This window comes from Ambystoma mexicanum, chromosome 1p, assembly GCF_040938575.1.
Source record: "Ambystoma mexicanum isolate Mex_15411 chromosome 1p, UKY_AmexF1_1, whole genome shotgun sequence".
Classification (NCBI taxonomy): Eukaryota; Metazoa; Chordata; class Amphibia; order Caudata; family Ambystomatidae; genus Ambystoma; species Ambystoma mexicanum.
The window spans coordinates 101,086,213-101,104,406 of NC_090921.1; the positions used below are offsets into that span (position 1 = coordinate 101,086,213).

The 18,194-nt window shown below is 50.3% G+C and overlaps 1 protein-coding gene across 1 annotated transcript; it reads right to left on the bottom strand.

Annotated features, from left to right (window-relative positions):
- Positions 1-264: 264 nt before the first annotated feature.
- On the bottom strand, positions 265-9,575 carry LOC138566670 (cysteinyl leukotriene receptor 1-like). Its single transcript, XM_069644239.1, has one exon. The coding sequence runs from the start codon at positions 9,541-9,543 to the stop codon at positions 8,488-8,490; it is 1,056 nt and encodes a 351-aa protein (XP_069500340.1). The 5' UTR covers positions 9,544-9,575; the 3' UTR covers positions 265-8,487.
- Between the last annotated feature and the right edge of the window lie 8,619 nt (positions 9,576-18,194).

Consider the following 18,194-nt stretch of genomic DNA (forward strand, 5'->3'; position numbering starts at 1 on the left):
TAATATTTCGGGGCCCTTAGTTGGAGGTGAAAACAGTCTAAGGCGCCCTTGGTGTGCATACATTATAACAGTGACAAGGAAATACACCCGGTGGTTAATAGCCACCGATTATCAGGAGACTGCCAGCCAGCAGGGAACTGAAACACTAAATACCCACTGATTATCACCTTAGTTACTCTTAAGACTTGTTCCTCCTCATCAGTCCCTTGCTGTGAAAGTGAAATGAACAGATAAGCATTCTTTGTCAAAGACATAATAAGATACTTTTTATAAAGGGTCATATTGTTATTGTTTTATTATAACTGTAGTCTGCTATCGGCCATTTTATGTCCAAACAGCTCACAAGCAAATAAAAGAATTGCAGGGGGTGGTCAAAACAGCTCCCATGGCTGTACCTTTTTTAAAGCCAAGTTTTCACTCCGTACACAAACAATGCTGAGCTCATGAAGCGCGTACAGGGTATATAAACTTATAAACAATATGTCTCTTGGAGATGGCACTGAGCGCCCACCCTGCAGGGCACAGATTTTGTAGCATGTTGGGTATCACTGAAATATTGTACATGGGTAGTGCAGTTTGCATCCATCGCCACACCGTGGAGAGATGAAGTTGAGTTTAATTTAGGCTTATCAGCAATGAGAAAGAAAGAAAGAAAGAAAGAAAGAAAGAAAGAAAGAAAGAAAGAAAGAAAGAAAGAAAGAAAGAAAGAAAGAAAGAAAGAAAGAAAGAAAGAAAGAAAGACATGTGTGGGAGGCAGCTCACCATGACACTGTGTATTGCATGGTGCCAAAGAGTGAATCACATGTCGGCAGACATTACAAATTTCAATAACAAGCCTTCATATCTCATCATTAGGGGACAAAGTCTGATTTGATCAGCCAACCTTAGTGGTCTTCTCCGTTGACATGGACGAAACAATGTACTTCGGTAGTTGGATGCGCAGCCATGTATAGCTTTGTAGATAGGACATGCATCATCATCCTCAACAGAACAGGATGTCTCTGCTAGTTTGCTGGATTCCCTTCAGAGTGAGGGAACCCGGGACTAAAGCTCCAAACTGGTGTTTACTTGCTATGTTCTTGATCCATGCACAGAATCCTAATGTCGGGCCTTGATGATCTTAACGGGGTGGTGGCTTATTTCCTGTGGACTGTGCTCACTTTTCCTGAATCATGTAAAATCAGGCACAGTGCATGGAAACAAGTGGGTCAAGGGTCAATAAAGGATGCCATTTTGTTTCTGGTGTTCCCTATTGCTAATCTCTACTGTGTGCTTGGGTGCAAGGCAGACTTCCCTATGGAGTTACCCAACACCTGCTACTGGTATCAGCCCGGGTATTTTGCCACTGCATGTAGGGAGTATCTGGATGAAGGAGGCTGAACTCACAGATGCAGTAACAGTCAGACTCAGTGAGCCAGATTTTCTGGGCTCAAAGAAAGATTGAGATAGATTCAACCTTGTGATTGGTAGACAGTGCAGTGTCATCTGAGCTAGTGTAATGCCATCAGTTGATGTCAGCCCAAGAATGAGGCATGCTCCTTTACGCTTGCCTGTGGTGTTGACCGGGAGAGCACCTTGGATACCGTTGCCTTAGTCAAAGAGGGAGGTACACTAACCAGGATGACAACAATATTTTGGGTGGTGCCAAAAGTGCACGTTTCATACAGAGGAGGCATAGTTGAAAGTAGGTGGTTTTCAAGACATAGTTTAAATGTGATAGACATGTTAACCTCATTGGTAATCTGCAGGTTTCAGACATTTCAAATCTTTTCGACAAGGTGTGGAGGGAATCTGTTGGTTTATATCTCGCTTCCTGCTGGATCTAGCAGGGCTAAGGTGAGGATGACTCCAGCAGCCTATGTGGTGCCTGGTGGAGGATCAGGAAAGCGTGGGCCTCATGGACCGCCACAGTCCCTACGGGCAAGGTCTCACAATTCAGAGTCTTAGTCATTCTCCTATGCTGTATGCCTGCTGTGTGTGACTGGACTATCAGGGGCTTCTCAGCATATTATTCTGAGGGCCACTGTCCTCTCGTTTGATGCCTCTGGATATCAGAGTGACACCAGAGCACCAGTGATACCTCGGGGGGACGGGGTATACATTCTTATGGGTGGCTGTTCTTGTGCTCCACTTTCAAATGGCCACTGTCTTCACTGATGCCCTGCTTGGGCTTCACCAAGCATCCTTCCCGCCTCCAGCTGTTGCTGATAGGCTGAGAGCGAAATATCAGGATCCAGTAATTAGGAGCCGGCAGGGGACGCCCGTCCCCTTGCAAGGCCCCTTTTTAAGGCCTAACACACCTGTCTGAGGCTGTCGGCACGGATGTCACTCCTGCTCTCAATTTCTAGAATCACCTCTGCCGTATCCCTCATACTGTCTCCAAGCCATGGTAAGGTTAAAAATGATTTCAATGATGCACCTATATACTGTTGTGCTTAGCGAAGGTCCTTAAACAAGGCTAGAGCCTGCCTGTACCTCAGTAGCACACCTGCCACTGTTCCCATCCACCCCATTTATTTATTTATTTATTTATTTAAGGCATTTGTAGAGCACGCCAAACCCAAGAATAGCCATGTTTTGAGAATTTTGCAGAAGGACCAGAATGATGATTCAGATCTAAGTAATAGAGGGAGTGCATTCCAGTTTTTCGCCGCTACCGCAGGGAAGCTGCGGCCTCCTGCCTTGTGCAACTTGAATCTGGGGATGGTGAGGAGGTGCGAGTAGGCGGCCCCAGTGGGTCTGTTGGATTGTAATTTAGCAAATGCTGCCTTCCAGGAGATGCGAGCGCTGTATGGGTTTAGTACGAGCTGTGCTCACAGACCATGCAGCACATTTTTGGGGACTGCTTCATGCCGAGGCCCCCCTCACAGCTCACCAGCCAGAGCATTACATTTGCAAATATCTAGTCCAACCCCAGCAACCAACTCAAAGCCGGCAGGCAAAGCTAGCTTATGCACCCAGATGGCCTCCCACTCAAGCTGCTTTAAGAAAGGCACCTCCTAACAATGCTTTCAAACAGGAAACCCAGCCTTCCCTAATTTGCTATTTCTGAACTTCTGCACCTTTATGCCTGCAAGCATTTGACTTTTGAACTCTGTTAATGTTACCCCGGCAAGCATCCGCTCACCGACCTCATCACTGTTATGCCTGTAAGCTCCTTACTGCCCAGCTATAGTCCACAACCATGTATTTCTGCACTTTGTACAAATGCGTAACTCGTAATCACATGTTATCACCTCTAGGCATCTCTTTTATCCATACTCGCGCCTTTTCATGTGTGTTGATCTCCATGATTGCCTGCATTTCCATCTGGCGTAGCTTCCTACACCTTGGGGTGAGGCTGTGCAACCATACCAATTTTGCCCTTTTGCAACTACCTTCTTTGCCTTTGCAGGCACCTATTGTGTCCTGTATGCCTATCAGCATGCCTGATGTAGCCCCCGTCTCATGAGCTGAGGCTTTGCCAGTCTGTGTATACACACACTCCTATTATGTCTCATATGCTTGTCTGCACGCCTGATGCAGCCCCCCACACCATGAGGTGAGGCTTTGCCAGTCTGTGTATACACACACTTCTATTATGTCTCAGACGCTTGTCTGCATGCCTGATGTAGCCCCTCGTACCATGAGGTGAGGCTTTGCCAGTCTGTGTATACACACACTTCTATTATGTCTCAGACGCTTGCCTGCATGCCTGATGCAGCCCCCCACACCATGAGGTGAGGCTTTGCCAGTCTGTGTATACACACACTTCTATTATGTCTCAGACGCTTGTCTGCATGCCTGATGTAGCCCCTCGTACCATGAGGTGAGGCTTTGCCAGTCTGTGTATACACACACTTCTATTATGTCTCAGACGCTTGTCTGCATGCCTGATGTAGCCCCTCGTACCATGAGGTGAGGCTTTGCCAGTCTGTGTATACACACACTCCTATTATGTCTCATATGCTTGTCTGCACGCCTGATGCAGCCCCCCACACCATGAGGTGAGGCTTTGCCAGTCTGTGTATACACACACTTCTATTATGTCTCTTATGCTTGTCTGCATGCCTAATGTATCCCCCGTCTCATGAGCTGAGGCTTTGTCAGTCTGCGTATACACACACTCTATTATGTCTCATATGCTTGTCTGCACGCCTGATGTAGCCCCGTCTCATGAGCTGAGGCTTTGTCAGTCTGTTCATACACACACTCATATTATGTCTCAATTGCTTGTCTGCACGCCTGATGTAGCCCCTCATACCATGAGGTGAGGCTTTGTCAGTCTGTGTATACAAACACTCCTATTATGTCTCATATGCTTGTCTGCATGCCTGATGTAGCCCCCGTCTCATGAGCTGAGGCTTTGTCAGTCTATGTATACATGCACTCCTATTATGTCTCATATGCTTGTCTGCATGCCTGATGTAGCCCCCGTCTCATGAGCTGAGGCTTTGTCAGTCTATGTATACATGCACTCATATTATGTCTCATTTGCTTTTCTGCACGCCTGATGTAGCCCCCCGTACCATGAGGTGAGGCTTTGTCAGTCTGCATCTGCACACACCTATTTTGTCTGTAACCAACATACGTGTTCCTGCACTTCTCTAAATGTACTATGCACTTTCTGTAACTAGCGCCTGGATGCCCTGGACAGACCACAACTGCATCAAATTCTCAGTACCTGTCACCAAAAACCACAAAACTCTGACCCCGGCTGTCGCTGCTCAAGTCAGAAGCTCTAAAAAGCTCAAAGAGGACAACCTGCATCCTTACCTCAACACCCCCGAATTAGCACCTCCATTTGCTAACGACCCCAATACTCTAGCAGACATCTACAAAGATGTCATCACTAAGGCTATTAATGAAATAGCACCACTCGAATGGAAAAAAGACAAAAAATCACTACACACCAACTCCTGGTTCACTGAAGAACTGCACTCAATGCGCTCCCACAAAAGGGCAGCACTAAAAAAAGTGGCAAACTAACCCCTGCAGCAGTGCCAAAAACGAATTCACCTCAATCTCCCACCAATACAAAACAGCCATCACCGCTGCCAAAGCCAACGCCTTCAACCCACGAATCTCCAATGCCAAATCGCACTCCAAAGAAACCTTTGCCATCTTTAATGAGCTCATTCCCCCCCCCCAATACACCTGATGAAATAATCAAAGATGCAGCCTGGTGTGCTAGTATCCAAGCTGCCATGCTACACAAAATTGACCTTCTCCAGAAGAAAATCAAAGAACACTGTAAAGCATTACCTCAAAATACAGGTACCAGGTCTACCAACTCCATAACCGCCTCGTCCAAGCCCACCATACCTGACTTCTCCTTCAGAGACATCACAGAACTAGAAGTCATCAACTTACTAAAAAACCTCAAACCCTCACCTTGTAAATGCGATATATGCCCGCCAAAGCTCATCAAAGACTGAGCAGACCACTTTGCGCCGCTTTTCACGGCATTCATCAATGCATCCTTTAGATCAGGCACTATCCCAGCCAACCTCAAAGAGGCATGGGTCCGCCCCCTCCTAAAAAAAAACACCCTCGACCCCCTACAACCCAACAACTACAGACCAATAACCACAGTGCCATTCCTCCTGAAATTATTGGACAAAGCTGCACATTGCCAAATCCAACACTTTCTGGAAAACCATTCCATCCTTGGCACTAGGCAATCAGGCTTCCGAAAAGGACACAGCACCGAAACAGCCCTGGTGGATCTGAAGAATCAGATCACCCAAATCATGGCTAAGGGAAAGCCAGCCCTACTGCTCCTCCTAGATCTCTCAGCTGCATTTGATCTGGTTGATCACAAGACCCTCACCTCACACCGCACACACTTTCTCTAAAGAATCAGCTCGCTGGATCACTTCCTCGAGGGTAGAGCCATGAAAGTCTCCTCGGACACTGCTAACGCCACACCGAAAACAATCCATTGCGGGGTCCCTCAAGAATCCTGCACTGCACCCACACTTTACAACCTGTTCACTAAGCCCCTCTTTGACAAGCTTGACTCACATGGCATCACATACACGAACTACGCGGACGACACACAAGTACTTCTACCTCTCTCAGGCTCATACCACGAAGACGCCAAGGCACTTCACTCTATCTACTCCATCATTCAGGCTTGGATGGCAGTCAATGGCCTCTGCCTTAATGGAGACAAGACTGAAATCATGATACTAGGACAACAGAGCACCCTAGACAAACTGGACAAACTGTACGCCAACTTCTACATTGACAACTCCATCATCCCCGTATCCACAGCTGTCAAAACACTGGGGGTAGACTCCTCACTATCTATGACCAGTCAATCACTTCCTCATCTGCGCACACTACCAAACTTATAAACGCCATCAAGCCATAACTCTCTAAACCTAATTGCCTTACAATAGCCAGAGCAACCATTGGAGCCAAACTAGACTACTGCAATGCCCTCCTAGCAGGCACATTGGCAAAAAACCTAAACAGACTACAAGTCACACAGAACAAAGCTCTCCGGGCCGCTCTTAGCATCGCAATAAGAGAGCACATCACCCACACCAGACACTCAGCCCAATGGCTCCCGATTAAAGAGCGAATCACACTCAAAATCCTCACTCTCACACACAAATGCCTCTCTCTTTCCGCCCGACCTACCTATCAGAGACCATCTCCAAACCCTCCTCCACACGTCCCACCAGGACGCAATACACCAACCTACTCCGTATCCCACGCATCAATAAAGCCAAAGCCGGTGGCCTAAGCTTCCCCTACATTGCTGCCAAGTCCTGGAACGCTCTACCTGCTGACATTAGAGCGGAGAACTCACTCCCGATTTTTCTTAGAAAACTGAAGACCTCCTTCCTTGCACAATAACTTGTCACACTTGCTAACTTTGTAAATATACTACACTGTAAATATGTACAATTGTCATACTTGCTCCTGTAAATTATATATCGCTCATGTATATGCAGCTAAGATATGTCTGTAACAAGCGCCACGATGCCCCCAGGCTGATGTGCGCTCTACAAATCCGAACAAATAAATACATAAATGCCTCTGGGTTTTGTGTGCTGAAATAAGTGCAAAAATAAACCTGTCGCATCAATTCCATGTGACAGAACCACATGCATCTCCAAGTGCATTTAACTTGCATGTGGGCGGAGATGCTGACATTTGTTTTCTGAATTGGCAGAGTCATAATACACCAAATCGCCATGTTATATTTACAGCCATTCAGACGGACTGCTTATACATAAGTCTACACGTGAGCTGGTTCTCCATGCAATATATGGGTCCGTCCAACATTCCCCCGTCATCTAGTGGCAAGTCAGGGTATGGCATTGGCTGAGACCATAATGGCAGTCTGACGGCCAAAGGGGCCAATGGTAGTGTCTACATCTTCGGCCTAAATAAACAATACACTGGATGTGTATTGACACTTATGGACCAGAATATGGAATTTCCAAATGGCCCCAGAGACCCCAAGTTTCTGAAATGGGAGGGAGCAATCTTAAGTAGTGCAGTACATTGAGTGTTCGGACAGTGTTCTGCAATGGCTGATCGGATGGTGGTCAATGGTGTGCAGTAACACTTTGAGGTAAGATACTGTCATTGGCACAGGTACTAGATGACATGAACATCTACATCTCAGAGGGGTCGACAGGGTTTCCCTCACTTTGCCATAGTAGGGAGTCTGGTGCAAGGGAAAAGTTAACCTGAAGAATACTAATCACGTGGGACGATTGGATCTGGATATGTGGAGCCTTCAAAAATTGACCTATAGAAAATAGGAGCAGGACGATTGCTTGTCTCAAGAGGATAGCTCAGGGGCAACGTGCTTGCCTGGGAAGTAAGACGACATGGAGCAACCCAGGTTCGAATCCCGGGTCCACGCTTAGAAACCTCTGGGTATTAAGCACAGTTATAAATAACCAATTATATACCAGGGAGCAAAGAGTTCAGAGCTTAACACCAGTCCCAAGAACCTCTGCCCGTAGTTCTGGGTTCGTGGTGGTCTCATGATGTGCCAGATAAGACATTATTGTGGCTGTGGATACAGAAGAAAGACTAGGCCAGGAAGTGCATTCTTAGGTTGGCACACAGGGTTGCTGTTTTGAGAAAGGGGCGTGTCCGCTAGAGGCGGTGGAAGCTGCACACATGTCCACAATTAGTCAATAAAATCAAAATGTCTGCCCTATAGACAATATGTTAAATTACACCTTGTTTGACGTGTGGTTTCCATTCTAGGAAACATAACTTGCCCAATACCAAAACAGACATCAAATATGCACATATATTATGGAAAGGTGAAGATAATATATTGCGGTCCCACAAGTCATGCACATTAGATGTGAATCTGTTTCTTTGGCACACCCTTGGCCTGTCTCAATGGCAGCATTGACATTCATGTAGTCAAGTCATTCTTTTTTTGGTAAATGTACATTTTTGGTCCAAAATCCCCAAAGTTCACACCTGTGAACGCCTAAACCTCAAGATTCTAGTCCCAATTTTCTACGAATTTGACAGTTGTTGTAGAGGCACTTGTATTTTCTGGCCCTCCTGAGGATCACCAAATACAGGGCTTTCGGCCCCTGGAGAGGCTTCAAATATGCTGTTCTCTACTGACTTCCTAGAAGAAACAATGCGGCTGCGCCGTAAAGACTCTCTGAGGGCGTGCCTGAAACCGGTGCCCGCAAAATAATATAGAATCGGGTTGAAGCAGCTGTTGGACGCCGCCAGGCAGAGACTTACGACCACAAACTTCTGCATCATGATGGTGAGGGCACAGTCATGACGAAAGCTGGCTGCGTAGTGGAGGTGGACCGTCCTGACCACGTGGTATGGAAAGAAGCAGACGAGGAAGACGACAAAGACCATGCTTACCAGGGCCATTGTACGCCCCCGGGGGGTCCTTGCCCCAGCCAATTGTGTCTTCAACCCTTGAAGTTGGCAGATAATACGGATGCAGCACACTGTGATGACAATGAACGGCAGGGCAAACCCAATAACCAAACCAGTATAGTTCATGATAAGGACACGCCCCAGATAGGTTTGGTTCTGAGGTTCTAAACAGCGAATGGTCCCATTGGAATGGTATGATTTGGCAAGTAGGAATGGTGAGGACGATGAGGAGACAAGAGCCCAGATGGCCAGAGAAATGATCACGCATCGTCTCCAGTTGAAGATCCGCTTAACGTCCATGGGACGGAGGATAGCCACGTAGCGGGATATGCTAACAGCGGTAAGGAAGAGGATACTACTGTACATGTTCACATAAAAGGCAAAGATGCTGATTCCGCAAAGAGGATCCCCAAAAATCCATTCACCCCGCCTCAGAAAATACGTGATCCGCATCGGCAAGGTTAGAGTAAAGAGGAGGTCTGAGATGGCCAGGTTGGTCATGAAGATGCAACTGGGGCTGTTACGGGGGAGGAGGCACAGGAAGACATAGAGGGCCACAGTGTTGGAGATGAAGCCCACCAGGAAGGTGACTATGTAGAAGGCAGTGTAGATGGGAATCTTGAAGTCCCCGCTGTTGCAGTAGATGAAGAAGGAGGAGTTGTCCATGCCTTGTGTCGTCAAGCTCTACCATGGGCATAAGCTGGAGACCTGCAGGGAGAAGAACATCAGACATCAGACATCAAATTCCAAACTTTCACATTTAATTTGGAAGCGTGGATTTCGCCGGATCACATGGTCAGCTGGTTTGTTAATGCCCCACCATGCACCCAAATAGAGGGCAAAGTGAATTTGTGTCCTATAGCTGCTGCGGTAACAGACTGTACAAATTGAAGCAACAGATTGCAGCTTGCCACCCTACCAGCTCTACTATGAAGGCAAAGGGGTCTAGTCTAGGACTCATTTTTGGGCAACTGGTGCTCATGTGGGAGAAGACATGTGCGCATGGTAGACATTGTACCGGCTGTTCATCGAGCAGACCTCCTGGGCTGCATATCTTTTACACACTATCCTTTTTGTTGCCAGCAGCAGACAACTGATGGGTAGTGCTTTGGAACAGACACAGCAAATAATGTAGGAGGGGGCCCTGTTCTCTAAGTCGCATCTCCTGTTAAGTGTTAATGTTAACATGTTGTGTGCAGTATGCATCATGAAAAGAAGCATTCTTGTGTCAAACTGTGACAACAAACTGATGGGTTTATCACAAAGGGAGTTCTTGGGGGTGTCCAAGTATAGAAGTTAGTAAAACCTGTTAAATCATTTGCAGATATCTACACAGTGCCCCATGTCACGTGTGAAATAATCAACCACCCTTCACTGTTAATCATATAGCATTCTGGTACTTTTAGTCAAGTATTTATAATGAGAACATGAATGCAAAATGCCAGGCTTTAAAGATTATTATTGCAAATGTCTGTTTCTGCAGATTATTTTTAAAAAGAAACCAAATAGTTTACATAAGGTAGAGATGTTTGGTGAAATATAGGTTCAGTGTTTTGCCTGATTAAAAGATTTGCAGGCTAATTCATAGATTTCAGCGCAGAGGCAGCGGACGCGAGCAGCGCAGAGAGGGATCATGCGCCAGCGAGCGCCAGCCGTGTGCACTAAACAGCATTCTGGTGCACCGCGTATTCATGGAATTCCCAAGCCATAATGAGTGCTGGCGCAGAGAACATCCCGCAGCGCCAGTTACGCCCCCAAGAACGCCCCTTGCGCAAGGAAAATCCATTGAAATCCCAAATGCAGCGCAAAGGGCCGCACTAACCCTGGACCAGCTTACAGGTCCGCTACACTGCAATCACGCGAGCGGGGAACTGGTATTTCTGGGGTGCGCTGGAATTATCACACGCGACAGGGCTCGTGCGAGCGGGGTACGTGTATTACGAGGGGTGTGCGGGAAGTGTCACACGCGATAGTCCTTGGCCAAGCAGGGTACGTGTATTCCGAGGGGTGCGCAGGGAGAATCACACACGATAGTCCTTGTGCGAGCGGGCTACGTGTATTTGGGTGGTGCGTGTGGAGAATCACACGCGATAGGCCTTGTGCGAGCGGGGTACGTGTATTTGGGGGGTGCGTGTGGAGAATCACACGCGATAGTCCTTGTGCGAGCGAGGTACGTGTATTTGGGAGGTGCGCATGGAGAATCACACGTGATAGGCCTTGTGCGAGCGGGGTACATGTATATGGGGGGTGCGCGTGGAGAATCACACGCGATAGGCCTTGTGCAAGCGGGGTACGTGTATTTCGGGGGTGCGCATGGAGAATTACATGCCATAGGGCTTGGGGAGCGGGGTACGTGTATTCTGAGGGGTGCACGTGGAGAATCACACGTGATAGGCCTTTTGCCAGTGGGGTACATGTGTTTGGGGGGATGCGCATGGAGAATCACACGCGATAGGCCTTGTGCGAGCGGGGTACGTGTATTTCTGGAGTGCGTGGGAAGTTTAACACGTGATAGGCCCTGTGCGAGCGGGGTACGTGTATTTCTGAGGTGCGCGGGAAGTTTCACACGCGATGGGCCCTGTGCGAGCGGGGTACGTGTATTTGGGGGGTGCGTGTGGAGAATCACACGCGATAGGCCTTGTGCGAGCGAGGTACGTGTATTTGGGAGGTGCGTGTGGAGAATCACACGCGATAGGCCTTGTGTAAGCGGGATACGTGTATTTCGGGGTTGCGCGTGGAGAATCACACGCGATAGGGCTTGGGGAGCGGGGTACGTGTATTCTGAGGGGTGCGCATGGAGAATCACACATGATAGGCCTTGTGCGAGCGGGGTACGTGTATTTGGGGGATGCGCGTGGAGAATCACACGGGATAGGCCTTGTGCGAGCGGGGTACATGGATTTCTGGGGTGCGTGGGAAGTTTCACACGTGATATGCCCTGTGCGAGCGGGGTATGTGTATTTCTGGGGTGCGTGGGAAGATTCACACACGATAGGCCCTGTGCGAGCGGGGTACGTGCATTTGGGGGGTGCGCGTGGAGAATCACACGCAATAGGCCTTGTGCGAGTGGGGTACTTGTATTTCTGGGGGTGTGCGGGAAGTGTCACGCGTGATAGACCTTGGCCGAGCAGGGTACGTGTATTCCGATCGGTGCGCGGGGAGAATCACACGCGATAGTCCTTGTATGAGCGGGCTACGTGTATTTGGGGGGTGCGCATGGAGAATCACACGCTATAGGCCTTGTGCGAGCGGGGTATATGTATTTGGGGGATGCGCGTGGAGAATGACACGCGATAGGCCTTGTGCGAGCGGGGTACGTGTATTTCAGGGGTGCAAGTGGAGAATCACACGCGATAGGGCTTGGGGAGCGGGGTACGTGTATTCTGAAGGGTGCGCGTGGAGAATCACACGCGATAGGCCTTGTGCGAGCGGGGTACGTGTATTTGGGGGTGCGCATGGAGAATCACACACGATATGCCTTGTGCGAGCTGGGTACAAGTATTTCTGGGGTTCGCAGGAAGTTTCACACGCGATAGGCCCTGTGCGAGCGGGGTACGTGCATTTGGGGGGTGCGCATGGAGAATCACACGCGATAGGCCTTGTGCGAGCGGGGTACGTGTATTTGGGGGGTGCATGTGGAGAATCACACGCGATAGGCCTTGTGCGAGCCGGGTACGTGTATTTGGGTGTGCACAGGGAGTTTCACACGTGAATTGACAGTGTGGGTCCTCCCAGGTGTGCCCTCTACCCCCTCCCCAGCCCCTGCAGGCAGCCCACACCACAGAGGACTACCCTGCACCCCTGGTCATGTCCCGTAGGCAGCCCATCCACCCTGGGCATGCCCCCCAGCCAGCCCACATGTCACCATACACGTACCCCGCTCCCCAGCCAGCCCACATGTCACCATGCACTAATAAGCACCGACTCATGTCCCCCTGCACCCCCACCCATCCAGCATTGACGGGTACCTGCCAGCAGGCCCCAACTCATGTCCCCCTGCACCTCCAACCATCCAGCATTGACGGGAACCTGCCAGCAGGCCCCGACTCATGTCCCCCCAACATGTCATAAAGATGTACATTCATGCGCCTCATGTCCACCAAAATCCCACTGCACGCCACCCCAGTCTTGAGACCCAATCAAGTTTCCCATCCACCCCACACTGGGCCTATTTCATGACACAAACCAAAAGTCAACTATGCACATCAACACATGTCCGTCACACACACACACACTGGGTGCCAGTGATTGTGTAAACCCACATTGTGACATGGAGTAAACCAATGAGCGAATACCACACATGGAAGTAATAAATCAAAATGTATTTTGCACAAAATGAAGCTAATGGAATGAAACCATGAAAATTATTTTAAACAAGAAAATAAATGCATGTCCAAAAATGAAAAAAATAAATGAAGTCTCAATCCAAAGTAATACAAAAGAAAGTTAGTCCAAACTCTCCGTCCACCAAAGCAAATCCAAAGGAAACATAAATTGTAAAATCCATTGATCCATGGTGATTTAATATAAATTATTTTTCAGAAATCCACAGTTCAACTATGCACAACGATTGAAACCAGGGTCCATGAGCCCAAAGAATGAAATGAAACCTATAAAAAAAAACCTACCTAATGAAGAACTATATACAAAAACGTGGGGCATTGTCCAAGCGTCCCAAAAGAAATAAAAACAGAAAGGAAACCTAACACTAACTAACTATATACAATGGCGGCCGGAAAGTCCTACGGCTCACTCTGTGATGTCGTGGGCCAGGGCATCATCGAACTCCATGTCAATCTCCTGCAGGCGGGCCTCTGACCTGGCCCCGAGGTCTCGCAGGGATGCAGTCACGGCCGTTCCAACTCCCTGCGAGTTGCCTCGAGGCACTCAGCCCGCCTCAACGCCCGGCACATGGAGAACTCCGCCCTGACCATGGTGAGCCGCGCCTCTTAGGCCCGCCGCCGCTCCGCATCTATCCGCTGGCCCAACTGCAGCCACACGAAAGACACTCCCATTCCAGGGTCCTCCTGCCCTCTGGTCGATGCCTGCCCCTCTGATGTTGATGGCCCCGAGCCATCAGCGCTCCGACCTTGAGCCTGCTGCTGCTGCTGTCCATGTGCCCTGTCCGATGATGCCTGCACATCATCCATCTGCTGGTCTCCAGTTGGTGGGGTGTCCACCCCTGCTGGACCTCCGACTCCCAACTGTGGCAGGGATGGGATCTCCACCAAGCTGGCTGTGTTGGTTGGGCCAGGTCCACAGGGGGCCCTGGTGGAATCTGGGCCGGAAGACGGCAGAGAGAACGACTGGCGCATAGTCTCCACAGAGGAGGAGAGGTCCGCCAGAGTGTGCGACACATGTAGGAACCCTCCGACCATGGCCCCTCCCAACTGTGCCACGTTGCCACGCAGCTCTGCGTGGTCCCCCCAGGAAGCACGCACGTCATCACGAATGGCACGCGTGTGCAACGCAACACCAATCAGGACGGTGCCCATACAGTCATGGGACTCCTCGTCGGCAGGCAGTGGAGTGCCAGATGACATGGGCCACCCCACTACCTGCGGACAGGCCTGGGACGGGGCATCCCTGCTGGTGCATGGTGGTGCAGTCACAGGGTCAGGGACAGTGACATGCACTGGCCCCTCCGTGGCGACCTGTGCTGCCTCCTGTCCCTGGCCCTGGACTGCACCACTTCCACCAGTGGTACTACCCCCACCAGTCCCCATATGCGGCTCAGTAGCGGGCTCCTCCTCTGTGGAGACCACCAACCTGGATGTCTCCACACCATCTTCTGCCATTGTAAGCCCCTGTGGGGGCTCACCCGGTCCTTCCGCTACAGCCGTAGTGGCAGACGCAGCACCAGTCCCCTCGCTCCCAGATGATGACAATTCCTGGGAGGGTGGCTGGGCCTTGCGTCGCCGCCCGGTTGAGGCATCCCCGCAGCTTTGCTCCACAGCGCAGACTCCGCCCTCTTCTTCACTCGACGCTGCGTAGAAAGAAACATCAGGGTACTGTATAATACTCCCCTAGACAGGAAGCAATAACACATGAGTGGCACTGTGAAACGTCACTTCCATCCTGTCCCTCCACAACACATGGGTCAATGCAGGCAACACATATGCAGAAACAGGCACGGCACATGGAATCAACATCAGCATCCATGTACAAGGGGCTCTATTGACATAAAGGTTTGGTTTCAAACTCACATGCATCATTGCTCATACTGATCCCATGCACACACATCACCGGAGGGTCATGCATCAGGGCTCGTATACCACAGACACAGTGGATACAAGGGTGACTAGACTGCATAAGTGAATCAACACATCGTCACGGACATGTGCCATGCATCCATGGCGTTTAAAAGTCACACACACGCTTCTCAGACACACAGACATGTACACCATACATGTACATGAGACCAGCACCCATCTCCCACCCCATCCATGTCCAAGAACAGAGACAGGTATGCATTCATGTGTGCATTCCGCATGCAGCTTCCCATGTTGCATTGGAACACATGCACCATCCATGTGGTTCACGCATTACTGGTCTCACATGCATTACCATGATGTCCCTGCACACACACATCCATACATGGCCTATGTAACACATACAGGCAAGCAGCTGACTACCAGCCCACTGCAACATGCCTTGTTTCACACAGCAATGCATGGCCACTTACCGCAGGACTCCAGACGGGTCTTCCTTCGAAGGATCTGGATGTGGAACGCTGGGTTTATGCTTTCCAGGACCCTGAGCTGGATGTTGGTCAGGCTGACCCAGCATCCCTCTGCATCCTCTGCCTTCAAGAGGCGCCGGGCCTTGTTGAGGGTCCTGGACCTAAAGTCCACCCAGCACTTCCGGACATGCTTGATGTCGCGGGTTGCCACCCCCTCTGCGTGGATGGCAAGCACTACGTCCTCCCAGATCCACTCCCGTCCTTCATTTTCAGCGCGCGATGGTGTGAAGAGGACATCATAATGCCCCAGAACTTGCTCCACCAGGATACCAACTTCCTTGTCACTGAAGCTGGTAGCCCTCTGCCTCTCTGGCTCGGGGTCGCCAGTGGTCTCTGATGGTGTCTGCCCCGACATGGCGACCCCCGAGGCAGGTGTGGGTGGGCAACTGGGTCCTGGGGCTGGGCTGTGGAGCAATGGTATCCCAGTCGGGAGTCTTCAGTTCCAGCAGGGGTGGACACAGCAACTGGACCCCTGCAGATGGCTGACGTGCAGACACCAAATAGCAGGGCACGTGGGCAGCAGGCAGGCAGGCAGGCAGCAGCAGATGGCAGGTGGGAGCATGCTCGGGGCTCTGGGAGGCAGTAAAATTGCCTTTTGGGCAGGAGCATGGTCTTCCGTGTGTTGTCGCGTGGCCAGCTTGATACGGAGTGATTTGGCACATGAAAAAAGTGCTCATCAGCGTGTAATTCGAGGAAAGGCCCTTAGCGCGTAAGCGCGTCTGTGACGTAACATGCACGGGCATTTCCCACAACACGGGTGCATGTTCATAGTACACGTGAACAACTTGCACGCCCGGGTGGCACTGCGTGTAATTGGAGGAAAGGCCCATAGCGCGTATGCGCATAAGTGACACGGCACGTGTGGGCTGGCTTAAAAGGTACGCATAGGACACCATTTTCTTGTACGTGCTTCTTGTGGAGAGCGAGAGGGTGATTCTTGTACTTCTTTTCGGTTCACACGCCCTTACTTCACAACGGTTCAGTTCGTACTCCCTGTTTACTCAGACAGCATTCATTTCTTCTTTTGGTGGGGGTGTTGCCAACTCGCACATACGCGTCTTTTTCATGTTCTTTTTCCAGGCAGACAGTGAGTCGCGCACGTATTGTCCAACTGTGGTTGCCCCCGTTTGTCACGTACCCCTTCAGAGGTCATTGTAGGCTGTGTGTATCACACGTACGCTCATTTTTGTGTTTCTGGGTTCCACAGCGTAGTGCGGGTTCATTTTTCCACGCACGTGGTCTACCAGGGGTTGCATGCACGTTTAATTTTGTTTTCGGGGTGCCTGTGCGTTGTGTGATTCCCCCAGGGGTCACAGACATCCTTGCTAGAGCACTAGGGTACGAATTCCATCTAGTACCCTACCCCTTTCACCCCAATTGCCCAGGACAATTGTTTACTGCAACTCCCATATGCACAACAACATCAGTGCCATGGTTGGGAGGCGACCAAGCAGTAAGGGAGGCAAAGGTGGCCGACCTCCGCAAGGTGGGCACGGTAGGGGACGTGTCCAGGATGTGCAGGGTGGCCCAAGAGGCCAGTGTGTGGAGGACCAATCAGGGCCACCTACGCCCCCACCCTCCCCAATGGTTGTGGGAAATGTAGCTGACACCATCCCAGCTCAGCCCTTGTTAAGCCAGCCCATATTGTCAACTGAACCGGCACAGGATAACTCCCAGGCTGACTTCCGTATCACCAAGTCTAAGCCACGTGTGGCAGTGAAAGTTGCTGTCACCAGGCCACGTGGATCTGGGGCAGCAATGTCATCTGCTGCCCCAAGTAGCCAGGGTGAGGAGGCTGCAGGGGCAGCTGCAGCTCAATCCACCCCAGCTTTGAGTCTCCCAGCCGGGACAGTGTCGGTCGAAGTCCTTCACACCGAGGTTGGTCCTGCCAACATCACCCTGCAGCCAGTGCCTGCAGTGAGACCTTTGGTCATTGTGCCTTTGCAAACTTCAAGTACCCAGTCCACCTGCGCTTCTGCCCTACCAAACAGAGCGGCGTAAACCACTCAGGATCCGCACCACCTTCCAAGAAGAAGAAGGGTGCTCTTGCACTACAGGCTGCGACCCCAGACACGGCTACACACTCCGGTACGTCAAGGAAGCCTAGCTTCAATGACGCCGAACTAGATGCACTTGTGGCCTATGTCTTGGCACATAGCCGTGAAATGGTGGCGACTGCAGGGTGCAAGACTATGCCTGCTCAATTTAGGGCCCACTGGCAGACCATCGCGGACCACATTAGTGCCCTTGGATTTGTGAGGTGCACAGCTGATGATTGCTATAAGCGGTGGAATGAACTGAAACGCAGAGCAAAGAACAAGCTGGCTTCCAATCATGCCTCTACTCTGGTGACTGGCAGTGGGTCTCCACCAGAGGACGACCAACTCACTGAACATGAGTCTGTTGCTGGAGCCTTCGTCACAGAGGAACAGATCCGAGGCGTGGGATTTTGAAGCATTGTTCGGTGAGTGACCATGCTTGTGTGTGCAATCCATGTGTATTTTGCTTGGGTGATGTGTTCTGATTGAGTGCCAGGTGAGGCTGTGTAGTCATGACTGGTATGGGCCACACATGT

Coding starts and splice junctions, on each gene's coding strand:
- LOC138566670 (XM_069644239.1), bottom strand. CDS start 9,543: ATGGACAACTCCTCCTTCTTCATCTACTGCAACAGCGGGGACTTCAAG.